Below are 21,227 nucleotides of genomic sequence, written 5' to 3'. Positions count from 1 at the left end.
AACCTGAAACGTAAATGCCATTTGTTATAAACCATGGGGTGACAGTACTCCCGATATTTCTATCAAGTGTCGGAAAGGAAAGCAAATAATAAACTAGCCTCGAGATTTGCAACTTGGAGTGTTGGATTCTATTCAATTCTCGCTAGGGCCATCACATGCCACCTATTGACCAAGCCCAATGAGTTGTTTTACAACTCATAAGATCCTTACACACGGGTTAGAGTGATGGCCATAGTTCGTTCAAGGGTTGGTACATGGTTAGTTGAGAGGCCGTCACACCGTCCTTTGTGTATCCAATAGGTGAGTGCTTTGCATCTGCTATGCCTATCACATAAACTTAGGCATTCATTGAGCCCTTTCGTCCTGCCGAAATTAATCCCACCAGTATTGACTACCTGGGCAAGTGCTATTTAAGGTTGAAACGGTCTTCAGCCACTTTCAGGGAAACCCAATAGTATGGAACTTACCTCTCCTGCACCAGGCCCTATAGGGTTTGCGACTCCTGCTTATGTAGATGGAGGGGTTCATCCCTCGACCGCCTGCAGAAGAAAAGGTAAGCGGTTGCAACAGTATAGAACGAAAGCTTTTTGGTGGTGCTTACAATTCACAAGATCTGCATCTTTCTCATCCAGCTGCTGCTGCATGGATGTTGTCATCATCTCGCAGTCCTCATCAGCAACTGTTTGACACTCTGCCCAGGCTTCGTCCACCTCATCCTGGCAATCGGGGAGTGGGTGGGGAGTAGACTGGTCACCAGCAACTGGGGCTGTTCGATCTGTCCGGATCAGGAGCAACCACTCTCCATTTCGATCAGGCTTTTCTACAAAACCTCCCATAGCTAGAAAGCAAATCCCCCCTTGGTGACTGCTAGCCTTTGGCTTCCACGATGCGGCATGACATAATCCCGCCTCCTCGGAACACTTCTTGGCACATTGATAGGCATTCAAGACCTCGTAATAAACCACGTTAGTGGCTATGGCGTAGTGATTGCAGACATATTCGTAGATAACTCCATCGACAGACTCCTCTTGTCGACCAGTTCCTGGGCAGCAGGCGGCTTTATTAGAAGGGCCACCGTAACTAGTTGGAGAAAGACACGTTGGAGCTTGCAGGCTCCAGATAGGTGTGAATAGGAAACCCAGAAGAACAAGCCCTAATCTGGTGGTCATCGTAGAATGGTGGATAAGTGATATATATATTCAGCTAGAGATGAATACCATGTAATTCGAATAATGGAGCATTTTCTATCCACGAGGGTATGTACAGAGGATGCACATAAATTAAAGCCAGCAAGAACAAGGACCCCCTCAATGATGTAATAAAGTTTATATCTTAGGTTTGTAATCCAGTACAAGGCTTATTGCTGGAAGATCCACAGAATATAACTATGGTACATACTACTGAGTTTAGTCTTTTGAAATACCTATAAGTACCTCTGCAAGTAGAAAACTGGCACATACGACCACAGGGTGTGGAGAACAGGGCTTCCCGTCCGCTCAGCCGTACTTAAGCCACACGCCGGGAGGTTAGTAGTTGGGTGGGTGACCACCAGCGAATCCCTCCTGTTGTATGTAACTTATCTTTTTCTATTTTGCTGAAAAGATAGCTCTGTTTTGTGCTTTTGAGTGTGCAATCTGCAGGCTGGCTGAACTGTAGTTGAAGATATAGTACCCAGGCTGGTTGACTGGGGTTATACGCCCAGGGTCCCCCATTTCGAACTCGGTATAAATGAATAGTCTATTTTTATATTTCCTAACTTCCTAAATCCAAACTCTGATTGTGGGTCTTATAGAGATCTCTAGAGCTCTGCTCTTGATAAGCGGATGTCTGCTGAGAGAGGTATCTGGAGAAGCGACTCCATATGGTGGTTGTTGAACACAATAATTCGATAATCGACGATAGCTCAATCATTAAATAAATACTTAAGTTGTCTGTGTGTAAAGACTAGAAAGTCTTTCTGAGGTCCGGGGCATTTGGTATCTTGAGGAGGCTGCAAGTTGGTGGCGCGAATGAATTCCGCCGAGCTGTAAGGCTGAGTCCCCTCAGCTGATGTACAAACCCTGCACTAAAATCCACAAGGCATCCAGAATATGCACTCAGGGATTCCTGTTAAATAAATTACTATCAACTGGTGCTGACCCGATGGACTCTATTTTATTAACTTCCTTCCATTCTGACTAGGGATGGAATGTCAAGGTACTATGTTACTCCAGCCACCTTCCAGATATGAGCTCTATGAAAAGAGGAAAAGAATTTTCCTTTGTGTTGGAGCTGGAAGAAGATCTTGAAAATGAGATACAGTACTTCTCCAAGCTCAGCCGGACAGGCAACTACGCCAAAGTCTGAAAACTTTTCAACTATGCTCCGATAAAACACACTGGTTTTTTCCCTGTAGCTGTGGAGTATGCGGATATGCTTCATGAGTAAGGCTACTATAGACAGCTATCGAATTTCCTAGAAGAGTGTATTGGCGCAATGTGCGATGAATGGGCAGAGGATAAGATACAGCTTCTTCGAGTGATGAAGACCTTGGCCGATATGTACTACCGAGGAATGCTCGAGATAGGTCTCGATGAAACTACTAGAGTATGGTATTTTCTAGTGTCAAGATAGCAAGCACGGGGGTTTCTGCAATAGGGCTTACAAAGACCACACCGACGATTTTCCCGGTGATGTCGATGTAAGCGATATAATGCGACTGTCGCTTTGGGGTAATTGCTACCTAGGGGTCAGATGTATATCTTTGAGATCTATATGAGCATTGTTTTGTTTGCTGTCGAAAGGGGATTGAGGGTGGATGGGATTTGGACCAGCTGCCTATTCTTTTTTCTAGTGGTACGAGACTTGTCAGGGTGTTTTATGTGGTACGAGGTATTGGAAGCTGGGGGCCTCTTATGACAAGCGTCCAGAATTCTGCGAAAACTTCTTCCTTTGCTTCCCTTTTGTCCCCAGGAGATCCGCAGGATAGGTATTATTAGTCCAGATAACCCGGAGACACTTTGTGAGTTGAGAGGCGTGAAATACTTAGGCCTTAACATGTGGGTTTTATTGAAACTCACGTTCTGCAGGCTGAATATCTGCTGAATGTGACAATCTTTACGAATGCTGCGGGAGCTGGCGATGATGATACAACCCGAGAAGTGTATGAAAGTGGCAGAAATCAGCTCGAAACCGCCGAAAGGATCTGGAGAGGACTCCCGCAAGTTGGGGACTTGTTGGCATTGAATTCACGGCTGTCTATGGAACAGATTTGTTACGAAACTGCGTAAGTCCTTATCTTTCTAGACTCAAATGTCAAAATTGCTGAACGGTCTTCAGCCGTTTCGAAAGCCCTATCAAAAGCAGAATTGTTTTGTGATTTCCGTACTCAGATCTGGTGTGATCATCCATTCTTCTTGGCCAGAACTTCAGGAGTGGAAGAGATAGAAGGTGCCGGTCGCCGTCTATTCTACACCTCAAACTACAGGAAAATGATGAACATGAGGAGTACTACGATAGTGATGATGTTGATAACGATGTCGAGGATGTTGATGTATATATGCATGAGGATGCTTGACGTTAGGGTTTCTATGCTTCATATGTAACTTGCACCGGCTCTTTTGGTCATACCTTGTGACGCAGTTTGCTGGAAATATGCGTATACTAGGGTTGATAGTGGTAATATTATCCAAAGCCATCCGATATGTCCTTTTATTTCCGTGATGCGAAGTTGACTGTGCCCGATGGACTCATGGCTTATCCAATTCTATATACCGCCAACATCGAAGCATCGTAACATTTCGAGTAGTAAGTTTACCACTAAGAAGGAATATCTGTATGTGAATAGACACTCCTTTAGAAACGATGAAATTCTTCATGGCAAAAGCTGCAGATATCTTTCACAACCAGCGAAACAGAGAAGCAGGTACAAACGAGTCAACGATATGAGAAGGCGAAAAAAAAAAAAAAAAAAGCACATTACTACAACTTAGACCTGCTGCCATGAATGCACCAAAACAGGGACGAGATCGAAACAAAGTTGTGATATATCAACCAAACTCAAAGCACACTTCAAACGCTTTCCTGACCGAGATCTTGCGGCTGCTAAAGCTAATCATAGCCTCGAAAAAACCACTAGGAATCTCCTACTCCTACTTCACAACATTCTTAAAGCTTATATCTTTGCGAGTAATTTCGAACTTGACAATTTGTCTATGACCAGCCTTGATATGGACCTTCTCGAAGCCTCGAAGCATCTTAACCGGGGTTCTATCTGGGGTTGTGTCTTGCGGGAAGCCTACGTAGAGTTGAGGAACTGTTGCACCCGCGAGCTTCCCTATGTTGGTTACCTTGAACTGCACGGTAGCGAGAACTTCGTGGAGGTCCGGATGTCTACCTGGTTCGATAGCCTTCTTCTTGTCTGGTAGAGAAGCAGCGCCCTTCTTGTTTAACTTTAATAACATTCCCCAAATGGAAAACGTTGGGTAGGATAGCCCGTACCCGAATTCGTATCTCGGATTGACTCCCAGATCGCCCTCAAGATAATAGTAACACGTTTGTTTTGACAATCAATAATACATTTTTTATACCGTACATGACTGATCTCAGAATACTAATTATCTAAATCTTCCAATAGCGATCTTTTCTGGACCCCAGATGGAGAACAGATCGCCAAATAGCCACGAACTGCAATACTCCTCCTAGCTGGACTTCATACGACGTAACGTCCTACCACCAAGACGTGGTAAATTCAGTCCCTGGACGTGATACGGCCCAGTCCTCGACAGTCCTCAAAACGACACGCACCAACCGCTCAGTGACCAGGGTGAACTCCCATGAAGACACGCGATGGATTTCGCAAATCCATTGTCCACGGGTACAAGGACTTGTGACACGCATATCACCTAGCGCTTGTGGGCATCCAGACTCCTCAATCTCTATGACCTTGGCGACTATCTTCACCGCTAACATTCCCTCACAGATTCCCTCCCGGCGAGGATACCGCTGCAACAGATCCAACGCCCGACGGCGGATAATAGGCTCACGACATTTGGCCCCGACCCAGAATAAAGGCTCGACGATTCCATTCTCTAAACTGAAGTTTACGGATGTTGCCTGCTCGGCATGTTCGTATCGTCGCAACGCTTGATACTGTGAATCCTCAAGAATCCGGGTAATGGCTTCAACCATGTCTATACAATCGTTAAGGAAAGCGTCCGGAGCCAGCTCGCTTTGAGTTGGGTCTGCGCATAACAGAAGCTTGGTAAACTTGCGTCGAGCTGAAAGGAGATCCAAAGCTCGACCATCGTCTGATTGGGGGGTAGTCCTTAACAGGTTGGCTAGTCTGGTGTCCCAATCATGCAGGAGTCGTATATACATCTCCTTTTCCACGGCCTTGGAATGTGCACACGGGTCCTGCGTGTCTTGTCCGAGGAAGAACCGCATGATGCGATTGAACAAGGCTTCCAATGACACGTACGCCTCGAGTAAATTGGTGAATGGGTCGGTCGTGGGTGGTGGAGCTATTTGATTATTGTTCCAACCAAGAGAGGCGGTTTGGCCCACTAAGTATGGACGCACCTGTGAGTCGAGCCGGATGAAAGCCAGTAAAAGCATATCAGCTCCCTGCCACACTTCTGGCTGACTGCGAAGTTTCTGGCCCACCGCCCACTGATGAAAAAGCTTTAACCCGTTGTTGATATGTATGAAGGCCTGGTACTGACGGCCCTGCAGGGTACATATGCAGGTGTAAAGAATGCAGGTGGCTAGCACGACCATTTTATCCTCGTTACCTAGCACAGGCTCCGACAGCAGCTTCCGAAGGGATTGAATGGATTTGTTCGTCTGCTTCAAAGCAAACTCCATATTTCGGCTCTCGCCTATACGTGGCTGAGTGGACGGAGTGCTATCGGTCGCATACTCGCGGTGGATGCATGCCAGTGCGGCCATGCCATGCCGGAGAGCCGGATAATGATGAGAGACCTGCAATAGCCGACGAGACCAAAAGCCGCTGTCGAAGAATCCAGCCAAAGTGAAAGTAGTGACCGAACGGAAAAAGAAGAAGTTCTCGTTCTCTCCTACATCTTGTGAAAGAAAGTCCCAGGTAGATGGCGCCTGTGACACAGCGTAGGCAGCCAGCTCGTCGTGTGAATTCTTTATATCCTCATAGCCATCGCAAAGGCGCCCTGTTGACAGGCACTTTTGGCAACTACTCATCGTGGTCAGTAAGGGACTGACACAAGAACGACCCCACGCTCCGCGGCCATCCCGCCATCTTGTCACTCACCTTGGTCTGCCCTCGTCACACTTTGTCTTCCGAATTCTTGTCATTGTTAACGCTACATTACCAATCATGATATAGACTCATACTTGCAAGTTATGCAACCTGTTCTCACATGAGGGGCCCATCGCCTCTGCCGCGGCCGTTGCGTCTGGAGCGTGCGCCGTTTTGTTGTCGATGACGGCATAATGAACGGTTGAATGTAATGAAACTTGGCCAACTGATCGTTCTAATTCCACAGCGTATGGAGGTACAGTAGGCAGTATACAAAGGCATGCAAGCACGATACTAATGCCCAGAGTTCCGCGAGGCTCACAGTAAGCTGGCGTCAGCCCATTAGCCCTGTTTCTATCACCTCCCACACGTCTGCTGATTGGCCCGTTCGCGTGTGCTTACTATCCTTCTCCGAAACAGGGAAAGTCTGACCCGTGCCGTCGGACACTAGACCTATTCGAGAATGGCTGCACTAAACCCGTGACGTGACAGGTGATTATTTCCATTGAAGGTTGGAACCACACTCCCACTATCTCCTCATGCGATAGTTAAGGACACAAAAATAGTCCGAATTGCCGCGGTCCAGCGCGGCTAAATAGAAAGAATCCCGCAACATCTGACCTTCACAATTAATCTGACACCCCCCGAGCCAAAGATTCCTCCAGGGATGTCCACCCTGGCCTGTGGTAGAAGGCTTGGATGAGTTTCTCGGCTCGCTTCGAAGGTACAACCTCAAAGGGGCGAATATTCTTTTCCTCCTGAATATCAGGTATTGCTGAACAATCTGGTCGGAGTTTTCGCATAATGTTCAAGACCTGGGTCCAAGTATACGGACCAGCGCAGGCAAACAGACGCTCCGACTGAACATCTGGATCTAAAAGTCCAATCACATGAAGTCGTGCGGTGTCTTCAACATCCACATACCATTCTAACCGGAACTGTTAGCGCCTATGATTTTTCAAGACTATGGGAACTCAGGATTCTTCATCTTACGTGCGGGCATGATCTTTGTGGCCACATCGTTCCCATCGAGCAGTAAGCGTGTCACCGCCATCGAAGTACCTTGCTTGCCGGGGAACAGGATCTTGCCGAACTAAAGTGCCGCAACATTAGATGTTGGCGAAAAAAATTCAAGGAGGGCTTTTTTCTTACGTTCACATTGGGGAGTACAGTGTTCAAAACGAAAGGTGGGTTGTGCTCCGCGATCCATTTCCAAGCCCCACGCTCGGCTTCGACCTTTGCTGCCGTATACACCACACCGGGCTTCATGTGGTCCGGAGTCGTTGGATCCCAGGCAGCGGCACCGGCCGCATCATTCCATTTGTCTACAAACATGTTAGAATGCGCCATGGATGTTTCAAGCAGAGGGGCAGCGACTGACTCTCATTCACAGTATAGTCCGTGATCTCCCCTGTGCCGGGGCACCGAGAACGAGCCGTAACCACAGAAGATGTCAGCACCACCCGCTGGACGGATCTCACTCGCGCAGCAGCAGAGAGAACATTTAAGGTTGCTGTGACCACCTCGGGAATGAGACTTTGGGGATCGGCACTCCACGACATATTGCATGCCTAAACGTAGCGGTCAGATGTTTTCCTTTGTAGTCACTTTGTCAATGGATGCAATCACGCACCACATGCACCACCCCGCCCACATCTGCCAAGCACCCATCTAGCGCGCCGTCTTCCTCCAGCTTTGGCACGATTACTGTCTCGAAGTTGGCTGGGCCATATTTACCCTTGAAGTATTCGTCCACCCATGGCTTCTCGGAACGCACCGTGCCTCGGACTTTGTAGCCTTGGACCAAGAAGGCCTCGATAACATGGGTAGCGATGAAGCCGTTGGCACCGGTCACCAGGACCCATAAGTCGGACGAAATGCTATAGTTTGTAGTAGACATGGTGAATACTGTCAAGACTAATGCTCGTGATGGATAAGCAAGACACGCTTTTGAATTGAGTAGGATGGATAGATTCATGAGGGTGGGGGGTCCTTGGACTGGATATAAATACTTGAGATGCAGCGCCAGAGGATATCTAGCGGCTACTTGGAATTGTCAAAATAGTGGGTACGGAAGTAAGCCTATGCGAACGAACCAATAAAGAGACCAAAGGTCTCCCACACATCAGGGACACCCGGACAGGTAGCCATGAAGATCGTTGCTGTTCCGGTGATTGTCATTGTCTCTAACACCCCCCTTTAGGTATCCATGAATCATGATAGGTGGAAGCCAACGAGTTCCATGGCTGCTTTACGAATATCCTTCAACCCTGTAGGTCAAAGCGCCGACACCCTTTCATAGAAAGGTCTCATACTATGCACATTGCTAATTCCTGTTTCCAAATAAGTTGGGGCACACACGAGGGTTGATCACCTATTGTCCACGTATTGCGAATGTTCTCGTCTCTATGGGATGTTTCTTGAGAGCAAGAGCAATGAGACTGACCCTCTAAGCGCTTCAAATCATGGATCCTGTCTTCTTAATGGGTATAGTTCTCGAGGAACAGACCTAGTGTTGTAGCCAAGCTACCAGAATGAACAAAAGGACTCGGCAAACCACCCGAGGTTCGGAGTCCATAGTGGTAGTCAAAGAATATATTTCACCTCCAAGTAGAGTGTTAATCAATCACTTAACATTGTTCCTCGGACCTCATTCGGTACAGTAGTAGAGCCCTAAGCCAATATATATTTTCTAACGCACTTACCAGGATAAGACAAATCATGATCGAGTCTGAATCTCCGCTGACTGGGAGTGTTGAGAGCCAATGGAGGCTGAATCTGACAACTATATCAGATCCGTTAAACCGGACATCCCTAAGTATATGTTGCTGGTATCCTTTGTATTTGGGAGCGTTCATGCGTCTATAATTTTTCAAACCATCACAAGTCCAGGCAGATGACTAATACATATGCCTGATGGAACTACAATTTAATCAAATTACCCCTCCTTCGCGTATATGACTCGAAGCACATTCCTTGGCTTTTGTATTCAATTACTAGTGTATTAAGGTTGATTTAACATCATTCAACCGTGATATCCATTACTGAGTGCGTAGAAAAGAAAACCAGATTGGTTCTCAAAATGGACTCTGCAGTGAAAGCTCCAACATCAACTGCAACCACTGACCCGAGATTCGGATGGATCGGTAAGTGCAGCATTTCCGAACTACTACCAGCCTTACACTAACGCCACAGGTCTTGGGTCGATGGGGCTGGCCATGGCATTGAATCTCCACAGCCATCTATCGCATATCGGTGCCCCTCCACTTTGCTTCTATAACCGTACAGAAGCTCGGGGCCAGCCGATCCTCGACAAAGGAGGAGTCCAGAGCGCCAGTGTCCAAGACCTGATTGCCCAGGTTGACATCTGCTTTATTGCCGTCAGCGACGGCACAGTCGTTACCTCGATCGTCAATTCAATCATAGAAGCTTCAACAACTGAACAGCTTCATGGCAAGATCATTGTCGACACGTCGACCATTCATCCCGATGTCTCCTCCTGGGCGCAGCGAAAGCTTGTGGAACAGGGTGCTAGTTTTGTCGCAGCCCCCGTGTTCGGGGCAAGCCCTGTAGCACGGGAAGGTCGGCTTTTGATAGTAACAGCAGGCGCTGACGAGGCTGTCAAAGCGATTGAGCCGTTCTTGGTTGGTGTATTGGCGAGAAAGACGTTGCACATGGGAACGGACGCGGCGCAAGCGAGTTTGATGAAGACGGCAGGGTAGGTTTTGCGGCTTTTATTCCAGAGTACCTGGCTGATGGAACGGATGGTAGAAACTTCTTGACGGCTGGGATGATGGAGCTTGTGGCTGAAGCACACGTCTTTGCCGAGAAGACTGGTATTGGAAGCGAGGCACTGGAGTCCTTGATTGAAGAGCAGTACGGCGCACTTCCGCTCGCGATGTCGAGACGGATGACTGAAGGGTTTTACCTTCCGAAACAGGGGGAACGGCCTTGGTCGGACCTTAAACTGGCTGTGAAAGATGTTGGATTAGGGGTTTCGTGTGCGGAGAACGCCGAAGCGAGTTTGCCCGTTGCAGATGTCATTCTCAAGCATTATGACGAGGCTTGCCAATATGGAGAGAGGAATGAAAGGGCATTGGACTCCTCGTCCATGTATGGAGTACTCCGGACGCATGCCGGGCTTGATTTTGAATCGGACCGTGTGAAGGAGAGGCGATGATGAACCTGATGTGGACACATCAGTGCCATGACTATTTGTGAGCTCAATGAAATCACCTTATAGGCGTGTACTATCAATCAATATCCTGTTACACCGCAAGCATCCACTGTTGATGTCACTATGTTGAATATCTCTCTTCGGTCATGAAGAGCTGACATGCCACTGGATATTTACTAGCATAGTCTCATGGGTGCATGGTCCCTTTAATGCGGTTCGTTGTGATTGACCGACTCTTCACTTATTGGTAATCGAAACCGTGCTTATCACTGCTGCCAAAACACTTGATTAAAGAAGTGTGGGTATTGTTTGACAATTAAATCGTCCCCCTAGCGGCCCAACGTCACCAATTGAGATTGACCGTGAACTTGCTGAGACAAGGCTAAAATTTACTAAACCACCTCATGCAACGGTTTCTGCCAAACAACTCTCATCAGCTTTACTGGCGGTGACTTTCCCTGAGTACAAAGTTGCCGAAACCGCTCAATCAGCTCTTCCCCCTTCTTTGACGCTGCTTGTTCATCTGGCACTTGGGCTGATCGCAGTAGAAGATTTGTATACAATGTTCCTATAATGGCAACGAATCTTTGTTCGGTGCCGGGATGGAGGCCAGCATCCCGGTGTGAACTATACTCGACCCGCACCACATCTCGGAACCCGACTAACTGGCTTTCATGGTAAACCTTCGCAGACGCCTGAAAATATTTGCCTTCCGCCTTGAAACGGAGACTGAAACACCGCCGGATCTCTTGTAATACTGGATTGCCGGCAATGTACGTTTCAGCTAATAGGAGAGGGCATACTCAGAAGCTGGTAAATATTTGGCGACGGCGGTTCTGTAGTCGGGTTCGGCGAGAGCGGCAACCAATAGCCGTACATGGACGAGGTCATAGCGGTTCCAATGCTCCTCAGGGAAGGGGACCGTTATGTTATGGACTGAGAATCTGATACTATCATCTGCGGGCGGAAATTGTGCGGACGAGATGCCAAACCCATGGTAGTACCGCAGGACTCCAGGTACTTCCGACAATGATCGCGAGAGGTCCCTCAGCCAGATCCTGTCCACATTTAACCCCGTAGTGGCGCCATCGCGAATCAGAAGACAAACAAGCCTACCAAGTACCAGTGCCTATATCCGCAATAGAAACAGCCTTTCCTGTAGAGATTGACGGATGAATGAGGGTGTTTCTAGAAACCTTCACCAGCAAGTCATATTGGACATCCAGCCTGAGAACCATCCATTAGCTGAAGTTCCACCTTGTGGCTGGTTTCGAGGCGTTACCTCTTCGATTCCTGTTTATCTCTCCCAAAAATATATTTGTCCGTGGTATTCAGCGTGTTTGCGATGCTCTAGGTGCAGGATTGTCCCCGAGATCGGAGAAATCTCTTCTGCTTTTATGCCCACATGCCCCTCATTTAGCCCGAGAAGCTCTAGGCTCTCACTTGAAACCACATTCTCGCGCTTGGAACTAGCTGGTCAGCGGAACGTGGTGGAGTACCTTGATCTGAGGAACGCCGAGGAAGGTCTTCCAATGAGCCCTATCGGCTATTACTTCCTACTCTTGTTCCATTTGCCATCGACAGTAGTTCTTCGATGTCGAACGCTCGAACCTGCGGTTGCTTAACTGACGGTCGTGTCTGCATCAACGGCCAAGCCAATATCTTGATGTACTTGGGCTTATTTAAGATTGATGACAAGGCCGCAACAACATTCAGCTATGGTTCAGACATGGTTTGTTAGATGTGTTGATTTGTTTCCTAATCTGAGGCAGCTACGCAGCGTGGATGGTGGAAATCAACCAGGTGTGCTCGATGCTTCACTGTGCACAGATATCCATTGTGAAGCGGGGGCTCCCTTAGTGCGTAGTTTGGAGGGGTCCTGACAGAAACCATTCCAAGTTCAGATTATGTGTACCGGCTAAACTTGTGTAAGCCTGACAGAAGAATAGACAATCAAAGTGAGCGGCGCGCTAAGTTGTCTGTGCACGGTCGCCACGATGGCTGTCAGGCTGGTCCGCCTGGGGTCTGCAGGGCTTCCTCGGCAAAAGTTGGAGGAAGCTGGTGTGTCGTCGCTATCATATCAATGTAGAGATATTTGGCCAAGTGCCGACACTAGGCAATTTGCAGCCTTGCCTACATTACGTGCATTCTCTCATGAGATCCATGTTGATTACCCCTAGTCTCCTGATGCCGCGACGCAAGCTCGATCATGCCGGCCTTTACTATTATTCCTCATGTTACAGTGAAATCACTCTTTTATATCCATGAATCCGGGCGAGAAACTCACTTAAGTCACGACTGCCTATACCAGCGCCGATACGGCCAATCCTACAAAGGCCATTTATCAGGGAATTATGAAGATATGGAACTAGATTGAGCAATTTAGATGAGCAAAATAAGCTGGTTAGGTTTGTGGATTCAGCAGAGGTCGGAGGTGTATCTAAAGCTGCAATTAATTCACACAGGGATAGCTATGCTTCGCCTATTTTATTTTGTTTTAAACGAGATATAGATATTGACTACTATTTGGGAAAGTCTTGTGTACCACGCAGATCACTCTGCAACTGGACAAAGAGTTACTGAGTCACGAAGATCACGGCTACTGAAGCCAGCACGGACGACGAAATCGCCCTTGGGTAAGAGCCACTGTTGTTCAGTGACGTTCCAATAACTGAGGTCTCGGCGCATGAGCGGGAATATAGCTGTGTAGCTCTCTCCGGGAGCAAGCTCAGTCTTCTCAAACCCACAGAGTTGGAGTAGAGACTCCGATACTTCCGCCGGAAACGATATGTAGAGCTGGGCGACAGTGGCACCAAGGGTCGACCCCGTATTCTGGAGAGTCACTTGCGCCTCGAACAAAACGCCCCAAAGAGCTGGATTGCCCCCGGGGCGTGTTTCAAGTGCCTCTGGGTGAGAGCCAATGTGAGCATCTGGCTTTGTCGGCTGCACTCTCAACGTTTCCATACTGAAGTTTGTGTATGAGAGACCAAATCCAAACTCATATTGGACAGGGATGTTGTGACGATTGTAATAGCGGTAGTCGATCTCGAGGCCTTCGGAATACCAATATTGCCAGTGGTCGACATTGGATGTAGTGATATTGGTGGTTGGTGCGGTATTCACGCTATTGGAGTTCAATGGAACCGTGTAGAGAAGCTTGCCAGAAGGGGACTTGGCACCATAGAGGATGTCGACGATCGAATGCCCAGACTCTTGACCTGGGTAATAAGCGACAAGAATCGCCCCGGAATGGGTCACAACAATCGTGTTGGAGCATTTGTCCGCGACACTCTACACGACAGCATCACCGTGCTGGTCCACAGACAGATGCTCTCGGTCTATGCGCTCTGTGGCCCGGGTCTTCAGAAAAACAAGACAGGCTTCCGGAGCCGACGCGCCCCACAGGGTCTCTACGTTTGCATCCTTGATCATGGTATTATTCAGCCAGAATTGGACCAAAGCATTGTCCTGAGCAGCTCGTTCCTCGATGGCCTCTAGAGGTGAGACAAGGTAAGTAAATCGTCCATTGCTTGATCCTCCACCGATAGCTAGGGTACCGATTTCCGAAGGTCCACGGATGAAAGGCCCAGCAATATTGGGTGCCGCTTCACTTCCGAAGATTGCTATACTGGCCAGGACGATGTCAAGTCCGATGCGGAGACCTTCTTCGTTGACTTTTTCCGAGGTATAGCTGGTAATGACTTCCTAATAAATGCCATCACGAGCTATTCCGAAATTGGGAGACGATTTTATCCTGAGCTCGCGGATAAACTGCTACAGCAACAATATAGAGCGAAGCAGCTTCATCCCCCACGCCGGCACTTTCCATTTCAAAAGCGATGATATCACGAGATGTAGCAATACTACCACGGGCCTCACCAGGCTTCATAACTGTATCACCCGATCCAATGCTTCCAATGAAGATTGAAGGGGCCTGGGCTTCGTTGCTGTTTCCTTGCTATCACATCCGGACTCATTGTATGAAAGCTCACTTTTTTTTCTGCTTTTATAATGCTACACCTATGGTAGCTACTCGTGATGCATCGGTGGATAGTGAGCAGGTAAACCCTACGCCATCTTCCAGTGAACGAGACGATCGCTTTTCCGAAGTAATGGAGACTTGGAATGGATTCTCTGGAGAGACCCTGCAGATATGCAAGGCGAGAACAGATTATGGGCACTGCGATGATATTCCCAAAGTTCTTGAATGCGTATGGTATATACAGCGCGCACTTGTGGTGGTATAACATATTTCACAGCACACACCTCATGAAAGCACTTTTAGAGTAGAAAGTCCTATTAGATGAAAGCTGATAACACATGATAACCTTCCTCCTGTCGGCACTTCGAAGTACTAATTCATACAGAAAAGATATTCTGCGGATCCTTGTGTGGTGACGCACCCCCATGTATTACCATATTTATCCGTGATAAGTCCAGCCCCTGTATGGTACTTAGCACAACCTGGGCCCAAGGTGTTCAAATAGTCCGATACAAGTTTTGCCATGTCAAAGTCCTTTGTCTTCGCTGCTTGACAATGTACGCTGTCCTTTTGGAAACCAAGCTGGTCGAAATCCACCGGCGTAAGACTGCTATAGTGTACTGCATTTTTCTGCTCAAGATATTTTCGCAGGACGCTTGTCGGCCTATCGCACACATGGATGTGAATCTGCTCTTCCGTCCTTGAGGTGACTGAGTTCATCGCTAGAGTTCCATCGTCCCAGCTGGAAAATTGCCCCGTCGATAGCGTGATCTGTCCTAGTCTCCAGCCATTATTGTCTGGGCCTAGGTCCAAGATCCCCGGCAGAAGATGTGGGGTGGTAATTAATGTTTTGGAATGGAGCAGCGTCCAAGAACCAGTAGACGAATCGTGAAAGCAGTCACCGTCCCGTAAGCACCGACACAGGCCACCGAAGTATAAATTGCAGGTCTCACAGGCCTTATTGTCATCTGTACAGCCTACATCGCACTTATCAACTAGGTTCGAGTTTTGCCCACATCCATTGCCAAGGGGGCAGGTTTTTGAGCAGGCATGAAAAGATGATGGACAAGTACAACCCGACACTGAGAGATTGGAAATATCACTCTGGGTGCATTCGGCAGCTGTGGTAATCCAAGGTAAGTGCAATGTCAATAAAATAAAAAGAGAAATCAGATTTCCTGGTTTGAATGCCATTATTTTTGGCTTGCCAATAGTTCACTTCCCTAATTAGATCGTTCGTGGGAGGAGTGTTTGACTAGTTAAATGTACTCTGGGGCCGGGTATGGACCGGTGGAAGCAGCTTGATCTATGATATAGTTGGAAGAATATGTCAATTACGTAGCCGTGGGAAGTTTAACCCTTTGTATTTGAAGTTTAGGAAAGCTTAGTGACGCTTGCAACGCTCAATCCGGCACCTCGCATCATATCAGGCCACTTTGTCCATGCCTTCGTAAGTGTGGATCTACAATATTATGACGCAGCGAATAAGAGTAATGCGATCAAAACTACAGAGGAGAGGCCCTAATGATACGGTTGACGTAAACTTAATGGGTGAACAGGTTCTGTATCTTAAAAGTCTATAAGTCTATCGGCTACCCGTGCCCCCACATCATGAAAGATCATTAAATGCGCTGGCGCCTAGACCTCAATTTAAAGAAATCGGGTGGATCCTTGGAATAGTCCAGGTGGCACCAATATGCTCTACCAAGGCTATAAAAGTCTCGAACTTGAAGGCCACGCACACTGGTGAAGAAGGCATTCAACTGATATAATCCAAGGAATGGTAGAAGGCCTGGTCGCCTTCGAGGAAGTCTGGTGTTGGGGAGGGCGGGGTGGGGAAAGGGTTTGTACCAACCCTCTTGCTAAACGTACGGGTGACAAGCAATGCCAAACCCTCATTCTTACCGTGGAATCTGTCAACTAGAATCTGATTGCTTGTTGGACCTTTGGTCGGACATATGGTATTTAGAATTCATAACCCCCCCCCAAAAAAAAAGTAAAAAAAAAAAGCCTTTTCTACAGAAAGATACGAAACTACGTGGGGTGACAGCTTGCAAGTTAATTGTTTCTCAGAGATTATGATGGGATAACAGTGGTTTCCGCACCGAGAACTAGCTTTTTCTGGATACAAAACTAACTGCTTTTGAAACTAACCTAAATGCTTTAATTTTGCAGCATGCGTGTCATCATGGAGACAATTCGCGAATCAGCTTTCGGCAAGTTCGTTCGGTTATTTACTGGTTACAAGCTCCTCCAAAATCCAGAAGAAGTGTAAGAAGAAGTTCCAACTTGTCAGATTTACCTACAAATGTCTCCTGGCCCGGAAGAAGCAACCCAAGCAACTAATTGGCCAGCAACTCCGCGAGCAGTGTGGCATGAGAGAAAACATACTTCGTCCACATCAGATTAACCTAGTCTCCCCGGTATCTAAGAGTTCTTTAAAATTATTGGCTGTCTGTCTATGATCTATAGAAGATTCGTGGATAATAATAACCGAGAAGAACACTCCTTCAGCTTATATCAAAAAATATAAAATAGACAAAGCTCTTACTTTTGTTTATTATTAAAGTCTGTCCTTGTAAAGACATATATCCTTTGTAGTTGAACTCAGAAAGTTGTTTTCTATTTTTTCTTTCTAGCTGTTGTCATTTGTAATTTAGTGTGGTCTTATATCTCTCCCAGAATATCTAAAACACCGCAATCAATAGTTGGGTGTCGGCCAGATTACTGTCGACATCAAACAGTTATCTGAAAATTGTGTCGACTGTGTGATAATTACAACGCGAAAGTGGTTATAGTTATAACTAAACCAAGTAACTGTTAGTGGATTTATTAAAATCTATAATAATATATCCAGTATTCAGCAGGTGGGTAATATTGAATAGAGTATTGGAGATAATACTAAAATATACAGACTATCTTTTATCCTCAGAACAGGAATATTTATAATTTTACAGTAATAAATTAGACCAATAAACAAGGGTATCAACACCAGATAATACCTTACGATAGGCAGAAATTATCTCCCCAAACCGCAGCCCAGTCTAGGGCTAGGTACTTGTCACATGTATAGCATCGTAGTACGTTGCCCTTGTCGTCAGTATTGTTCTTTCGAGGTTTCTTCGAGTCTTCCTTTGCGTTTCGGGAGTTTCCTTCTTTCTTTGACTTGTTATTTTTCGATTTATTTTCCTTTGCTGTTTCGTCATGTTTTCGTTTCTGGCCTCTTTGCAAAAGGTTCCAGTGATGTGTGGCGAGTGTTACCATTTTGTCTCGGTTTTTGGGGAGCTTAAGGTGATGTTCTTGTATATATTTGGATAATTCGGGAAGAAGTTTTGTAAAGAAAGTAAGTGCTCGCTCTTCTTCGGCTTGCCTAGGGAAGTGTTGCTCTAAGGTGTCAAGATATGCATGAAATTCCTGCAGATCTTGGTCTTTCTGTTGTCGAGCCCTTTGAAGTTGGCCTATAGTATCGGGTTGTAAGGTTGCCGAATTCCTAATCAGTGTGAGGGTCCATTCTGTGAAATACTGCTATGACTCTTCGGTGTTTCTTTGTTGATCTTCCGACTTTTCTGCGAGGTGTCGATACCATCTCTGCCGGCATATCGGGGATATATAAGGAAGGGCAGCGATAATTTTCTGGTTATCTCTTCTCAAGCGACTCCTGGCTCCCTTAAAAGAATATTCTAGATCAAAGACCTACTCTTGTCTTTGTTGGAGCCTAAAATTAAGAGTAAATTCGGGGATGTTCTTGAATAGCTTGGCGGTGCAGCCATCCTTTGATGAGACCGAGCTGGATGGTTACCGATTATGTGATGATTCTCTACTTTCCAATCTGTTTTCCAATCGTCGGATAGTATCTCTTAACTGTTGTAGGGTTCCATTCCCATTCTGGGTATGAGATTCGGGAATTGTCTCGGGGACTGATTCGATTGCTGGAGGTATCTCCTCGTCAGGGGTTCTTGGAGGGGACGATACGTTTCCGTCAGATGCTCTTAAAGACAAAGCCATGAGCACCCTTAGGTAGTTAAAAAAGAAGAATCAGAATTGTCAAGGAAATATCTACTATTCAGCGTAGAAGACCTGTCAACTAGGTAAGGGTACGTAGGCTGAAAGCTAAGCAGTAGATATCAGGCAGACAGAAGACTGATTCTTGCCTTCTTCTTTTATTAATACTAGGCTAACTTTATATCCAGAAGAACCCCCTTATTATCCTAACAGGATAAGACTGACAAGGAGCTACTATACGCTATTGAAAAGACGACGGATATGTGATCCGTCGTCGCCGTTCGGCCTCCGAGCTGTATATGCACAACGGGCAGGGTATACGATACAGTCATCATGCAGAGTCATTATCGGATCTGTGACAGTACTGGTCTAAACTTATATTATCTCCACGGTATAGACCTGATTTGTCTGTAGGGATAAGATATAGATCACTACCGACACTTCCCAGATATTATAGGGAAATTTGAAAAAATAACTAAAATCTTCTACAGACCGGGAGTTTTTTGTTAGTCATTCTATTCTATAAAAGTAGAATACCTTTTTCTATAAACTATTTAAGCTATCTATATACCTAAACAAGTTCTTTAAAATATACTCTCTTTTCTTGGTAAGAAAATATATACAGCGAAATTTCAATATTAGATTATATTATTGCCTAATATAGTCTGAGAACTGTGAAGATCGAGCAATTACCTAATAATCTTCAGAAATCTAAAGCCGAGCTGCCCCCGACTATAGAAGATCTTTAACATAAGATTAGATGTCTTTGTCAGGAACTTGTCTTTTATTAAGATATTTAGCTAGCTTTTACTAAACTTAATGTCACAGATCCGATGATGACTCTGCATGATGACTGTATCGTATACCCTGCCCGTTGTGCATATACAGCTCGGAGGCCGAACGGCGACGACGGATCACATATCCGTCGTCTTTTCAATAACGTATAGTAGCTCCTTGTCAGTCTTATCCTGTTGGGAGAATAAGGGGGTTCTTCTGGATATAAAGTTAGCCTAGTGTGAATGAAAGAGGAAGGCAAGAATCAGTCTTCTGTCTGCCTGATATCTACTGCTTAGCTTTCAGCCTACGTACCCTTACCTAGTTGACAGGTCTTCTACGCTGAATAGTAGATATTTCCTTGACACTTAACAACTCCCGGGAGGCCTATCGGTTAATACAAGAAGTACTACAGGTAGTATCTATATCTAAATATTCCGACTATATTATTTCAATATTATGTTCCACTGTCAGGAAGACTGGGTTTATGATTAAATCTGTCCTAAGACAAATATGTGAAAGGTTGTCGGGCTTAGAAGTACAAGTGCTAAATTTATATGGCATATTCATAGATAATACATTTCTCCATGACCAAACAATTCTCTAATTGCCGGCTATTAAGCTATTCATTTCATAGCGCATGCTATATATTTCCTCCTGAGCTGATACATGTACAGCTGGATGCAAAATTGGTACAAATATTCATACCTCTCATTTCTTTTCTGAAACTGGATTGGAAACTGCGCTAAGCTGTAACCGGTAAAGCCACGGAATATCTATATCCCGCATAATCTAAATTAATGTAAATAACTGTAACTATAATAATGATGTACATATACGTAAGGACCCTGTACGGGCGATTCATGGGTGACTGGAACTTGGAAGGTTCCATGCAAACCAGCGAAACCGCGAGCGGAGTGCGTGCCTGGAGGATTTGGCAAAGTGTCAATAGTCATCCTCCTGTTCCTATCCTGCCATCCTGGAATTGAGGTGATTGCTGCAGGCTATACAGGAGCTAAATAGCGCAACACAAATGACCCTCCTTATCATCAATTTCCTAGTCCAAGGCAGATCTCTTGGGCGAAAGGTAACATGACTATCTTCGTATTAGGCTTCTCAGCGGCATCCTATGCCTCGGAGTGACTTCCATTCCCCTCGACAACTGTATTGCTTCCCAAGCTGGTACTTGGGAACGATCTCCATTATATGCTTCGACTCCGGGTGACTTCGGCCGCGAACGTACGCCCTCTGAACATAACTTTTCTCCCCTTGGTGAACGCTCTACGCCTCTACCTCAATCCTAATCTGGTCGATTACGCTTCCTTGACCATGTTATGTCAGATAATGGAGCAACAGATGATGAACATCCGTCTTATATACCGTATATAATTGAGTGGAGGGTGACTCTTAACAACCGGGTCTTGATTAAGGATACAGAACAAGACTTAAAATTCAACGCCCATTTTATATTAGCAGCAGACTAAGCAGAAGGGTGAACATGAGCTGTATCAGAACATAAACATAACCAGCGTGTGAAGCCAGATGATACCTCGATCGTAGTTTCTGTAAATGGCCGCTCACAGCGTGATCTTAGGAAGTGTTTTGAGAAAACTGAAATTGACTGGACAGTTATAAATAGGCAGATCCCCATGTGGCAGGACCTCCTTTATCTGCCCAAGAAGAAGCTTACGGTCTCTATATCTATTGATTATATGGAAGACAACGACCCTCCTTCAAAGGAAACTGGCAAAAGAGAAACCTCCTCAGTAACCAACAGAATGAATCGTGAATATGATGATGATCAGGTTGATACTGAAATCAGCTCTGGACAGCCTTCAGTCTGGCGAGACATGTACCGGAAAATGCGATATCCTCACTTCCGACATCGAAAGAGGAAGTGCTCTACGGTCTCTCTTGCTTGTCCACATGCATAGTAATCTGTTTGTGCAACATTAATTCGGTAGAGATACCTATTTAATCTTGCCATGCTAGTCCGAAGTTGAGTCGGCACGTTTGCTTCTTTCCATGATGTAGTATTA

The 21,227-nt window shown here is 46.1% G+C and overlaps 7 protein-coding genes across 7 annotated transcripts; 1 reads left to right on the top strand and 6 right to left on the bottom strand.

Moving 5' to 3' along the window:
• Window positions 1-438: 438 nt before the first annotated feature.
• On the bottom strand, window positions 439-1,169 carry BDV27DRAFT_141549 (uncharacterized protein; the record flags this gene model as incomplete). The annotated part of the gene is made up of 2 exons (XM_032069837.1): window positions 439-539; window positions 602-1,169. 2 exons carry the CDS (start codon window positions 1,167-1,169, stop codon window positions 439-441), a joined length of 669 nt encoding a protein of 222 aa, XP_031932103.1.
• Window positions 1,170-4,130: 2,961 nt separating this feature from the next.
• Window positions 4,131-4,442, bottom strand: BDV27DRAFT_153475 (uncharacterized protein; the record flags this gene model as incomplete). The annotated part of the gene is made up of 1 exon (XM_032071792.1): window positions 4,131-4,442. One exon carries the CDS (start codon window positions 4,440-4,442, stop codon window positions 4,131-4,133), a length of 312 nt encoding a protein of 103 aa, XP_031932102.1.
• Window positions 4,443-4,538: 96 nt separating this feature from the next.
• On the bottom strand, window positions 4,539-6,741 carry BDV27DRAFT_121521 (Zn(II)2Cys6 transcription factor). The gene is made up of 4 exons (XM_032065386.1): window positions 6,656-6,741; window positions 6,349-6,581; window positions 6,266-6,301; window positions 4,539-6,187 (listed from the first exon to the last, which is right to left on the bottom strand). The coding sequence occupies exons 2-4, from the start codon at window positions 6,444-6,446 to the stop codon at window positions 4,708-4,710; spliced, it is 1,614 nt and encodes a 537-aa protein (XP_031932101.1). The 5' UTR covers window positions 6,447-6,581; window positions 6,656-6,741; the 3' UTR covers window positions 4,539-4,707.
• A 141-nt stretch (window positions 6,742-6,882) lies between these two features.
• Window positions 6,883-8,153, bottom strand: BDV27DRAFT_153473 (NAD(P)-binding protein; the record flags this gene model as incomplete). The annotated part of the gene is made up of 5 exons (XM_032071791.1): window positions 6,883-7,181; window positions 7,247-7,346; window positions 7,406-7,578; window positions 7,635-7,824; window positions 7,887-8,153. 5 exons carry the CDS (start codon window positions 8,151-8,153, stop codon window positions 6,883-6,885), a joined length of 1,029 nt encoding a protein of 342 aa, XP_031932100.1.
• Window positions 8,154-9,235: 1,082 nt separating this feature from the next.
• On the top strand, window positions 9,236-10,771 carry BDV27DRAFT_121512 (NAD(P)-dependent oxidoreductase). The gene is made up of 3 exons (XM_032065385.1): window positions 9,236-9,399; window positions 9,449-9,971; window positions 10,025-10,771. Exons 1-3 carry the CDS (start codon window positions 9,336-9,338, stop codon window positions 10,431-10,433), a joined length of 996 nt encoding a protein of 331 aa, XP_031932099.1. The 5' UTR covers window positions 9,236-9,335; the 3' UTR covers window positions 10,434-10,771.
• A 51-nt stretch (window positions 10,772-10,822) lies between these two features.
• Window positions 10,823-11,668, bottom strand: BDV27DRAFT_166596 (class I SAM-dependent methyltransferase; the record flags this gene model as incomplete). Its single annotated transcript, XM_032074233.1, has 3 exons — window positions 10,823-11,176; window positions 11,260-11,488; window positions 11,547-11,668. The coding sequence occupies 3 exons, from the start codon at window positions 11,666-11,668 to the stop codon at window positions 10,823-10,825; spliced, it is 705 nt and encodes a 234-aa protein (XP_031932098.1).
• A 2,961-nt stretch (window positions 11,669-14,629) lies between these two features.
• Window positions 14,630-15,716, bottom strand: BDV27DRAFT_121511 (uncharacterized protein). Its single transcript, XM_032065384.1, has one exon. The coding sequence runs from the start codon at window positions 15,604-15,606 to the stop codon at window positions 14,785-14,787; it is 822 nt and encodes a 273-aa protein (XP_031932097.1). The 5' UTR covers window positions 15,607-15,716; the 3' UTR covers window positions 14,630-14,784.
• Window positions 15,717-21,227: the final 5,511 nt, after the last annotated feature.

Source organism: Aspergillus caelatus (genome assembly GCF_009193585.1).
Source record: "Aspergillus caelatus strain CBS 763.97 unplaced genomic scaffold BDV27scaffold_16, whole genome shotgun sequence".
NCBI classification, from domain to species: domain Eukaryota; kingdom Fungi; phylum Ascomycota; class Eurotiomycetes; order Eurotiales; family Aspergillaceae; genus Aspergillus; species Aspergillus caelatus.
Note: the sequence above shows the minus strand (reverse complement) of the source record. Positions and strands in the feature narration are given on the sequence as shown.

Excerpts from the sequence above, each read along its gene's own strand:
- BDV27DRAFT_121521 (XM_032065386.1), bottom strand. The coding sequence starts at position 6,446 with ATGCCGTCATCGACAACAAAACGGCGCACGCTCCAGACGCAACGGCCG. Across the intron at positions 6,302-6,348 it reads ACAGGTTGCATAACTTGCAA|AATTCGGAAGACAAAGTGTG; the intron begins GTATGAGTCTAT and ends AACAATGACAAG. Across the intron at positions 6,188-6,265 it reads TGTGACGAGGGCAGACCAAG|TTGCCAAAAGTGCCTGTCAA; the intron begins GTGAGTGACAAG and ends CACGATGAGTAG.
- BDV27DRAFT_121512 (XM_032065385.1), top strand. The coding sequence starts at position 9,336 with ATGGACTCTGCAGTGAAAGCTCCAACATCAACTGCAACCACTGACCCG. Across the intron at positions 9,400-9,448 it reads CCCGAGATTCGGATGGATCG|GTCTTGGGTCGATGGGGCTG; the intron begins GTAAGTGCAGCA and ends CTAACGCCACAG. Across the intron at positions 9,972-10,024 it reads AGTTTGATGAAGACGGCAGG|AAACTTCTTGACGGCTGGGA; the intron begins GTAGGTTTTGCG and ends AACGGATGGTAG.
- BDV27DRAFT_121511 (XM_032065384.1), bottom strand. The coding sequence starts at position 15,606 with ATGGCATTCAAACCAGGAAATCTGATTTCTCTTTTTATTTTATTGACA.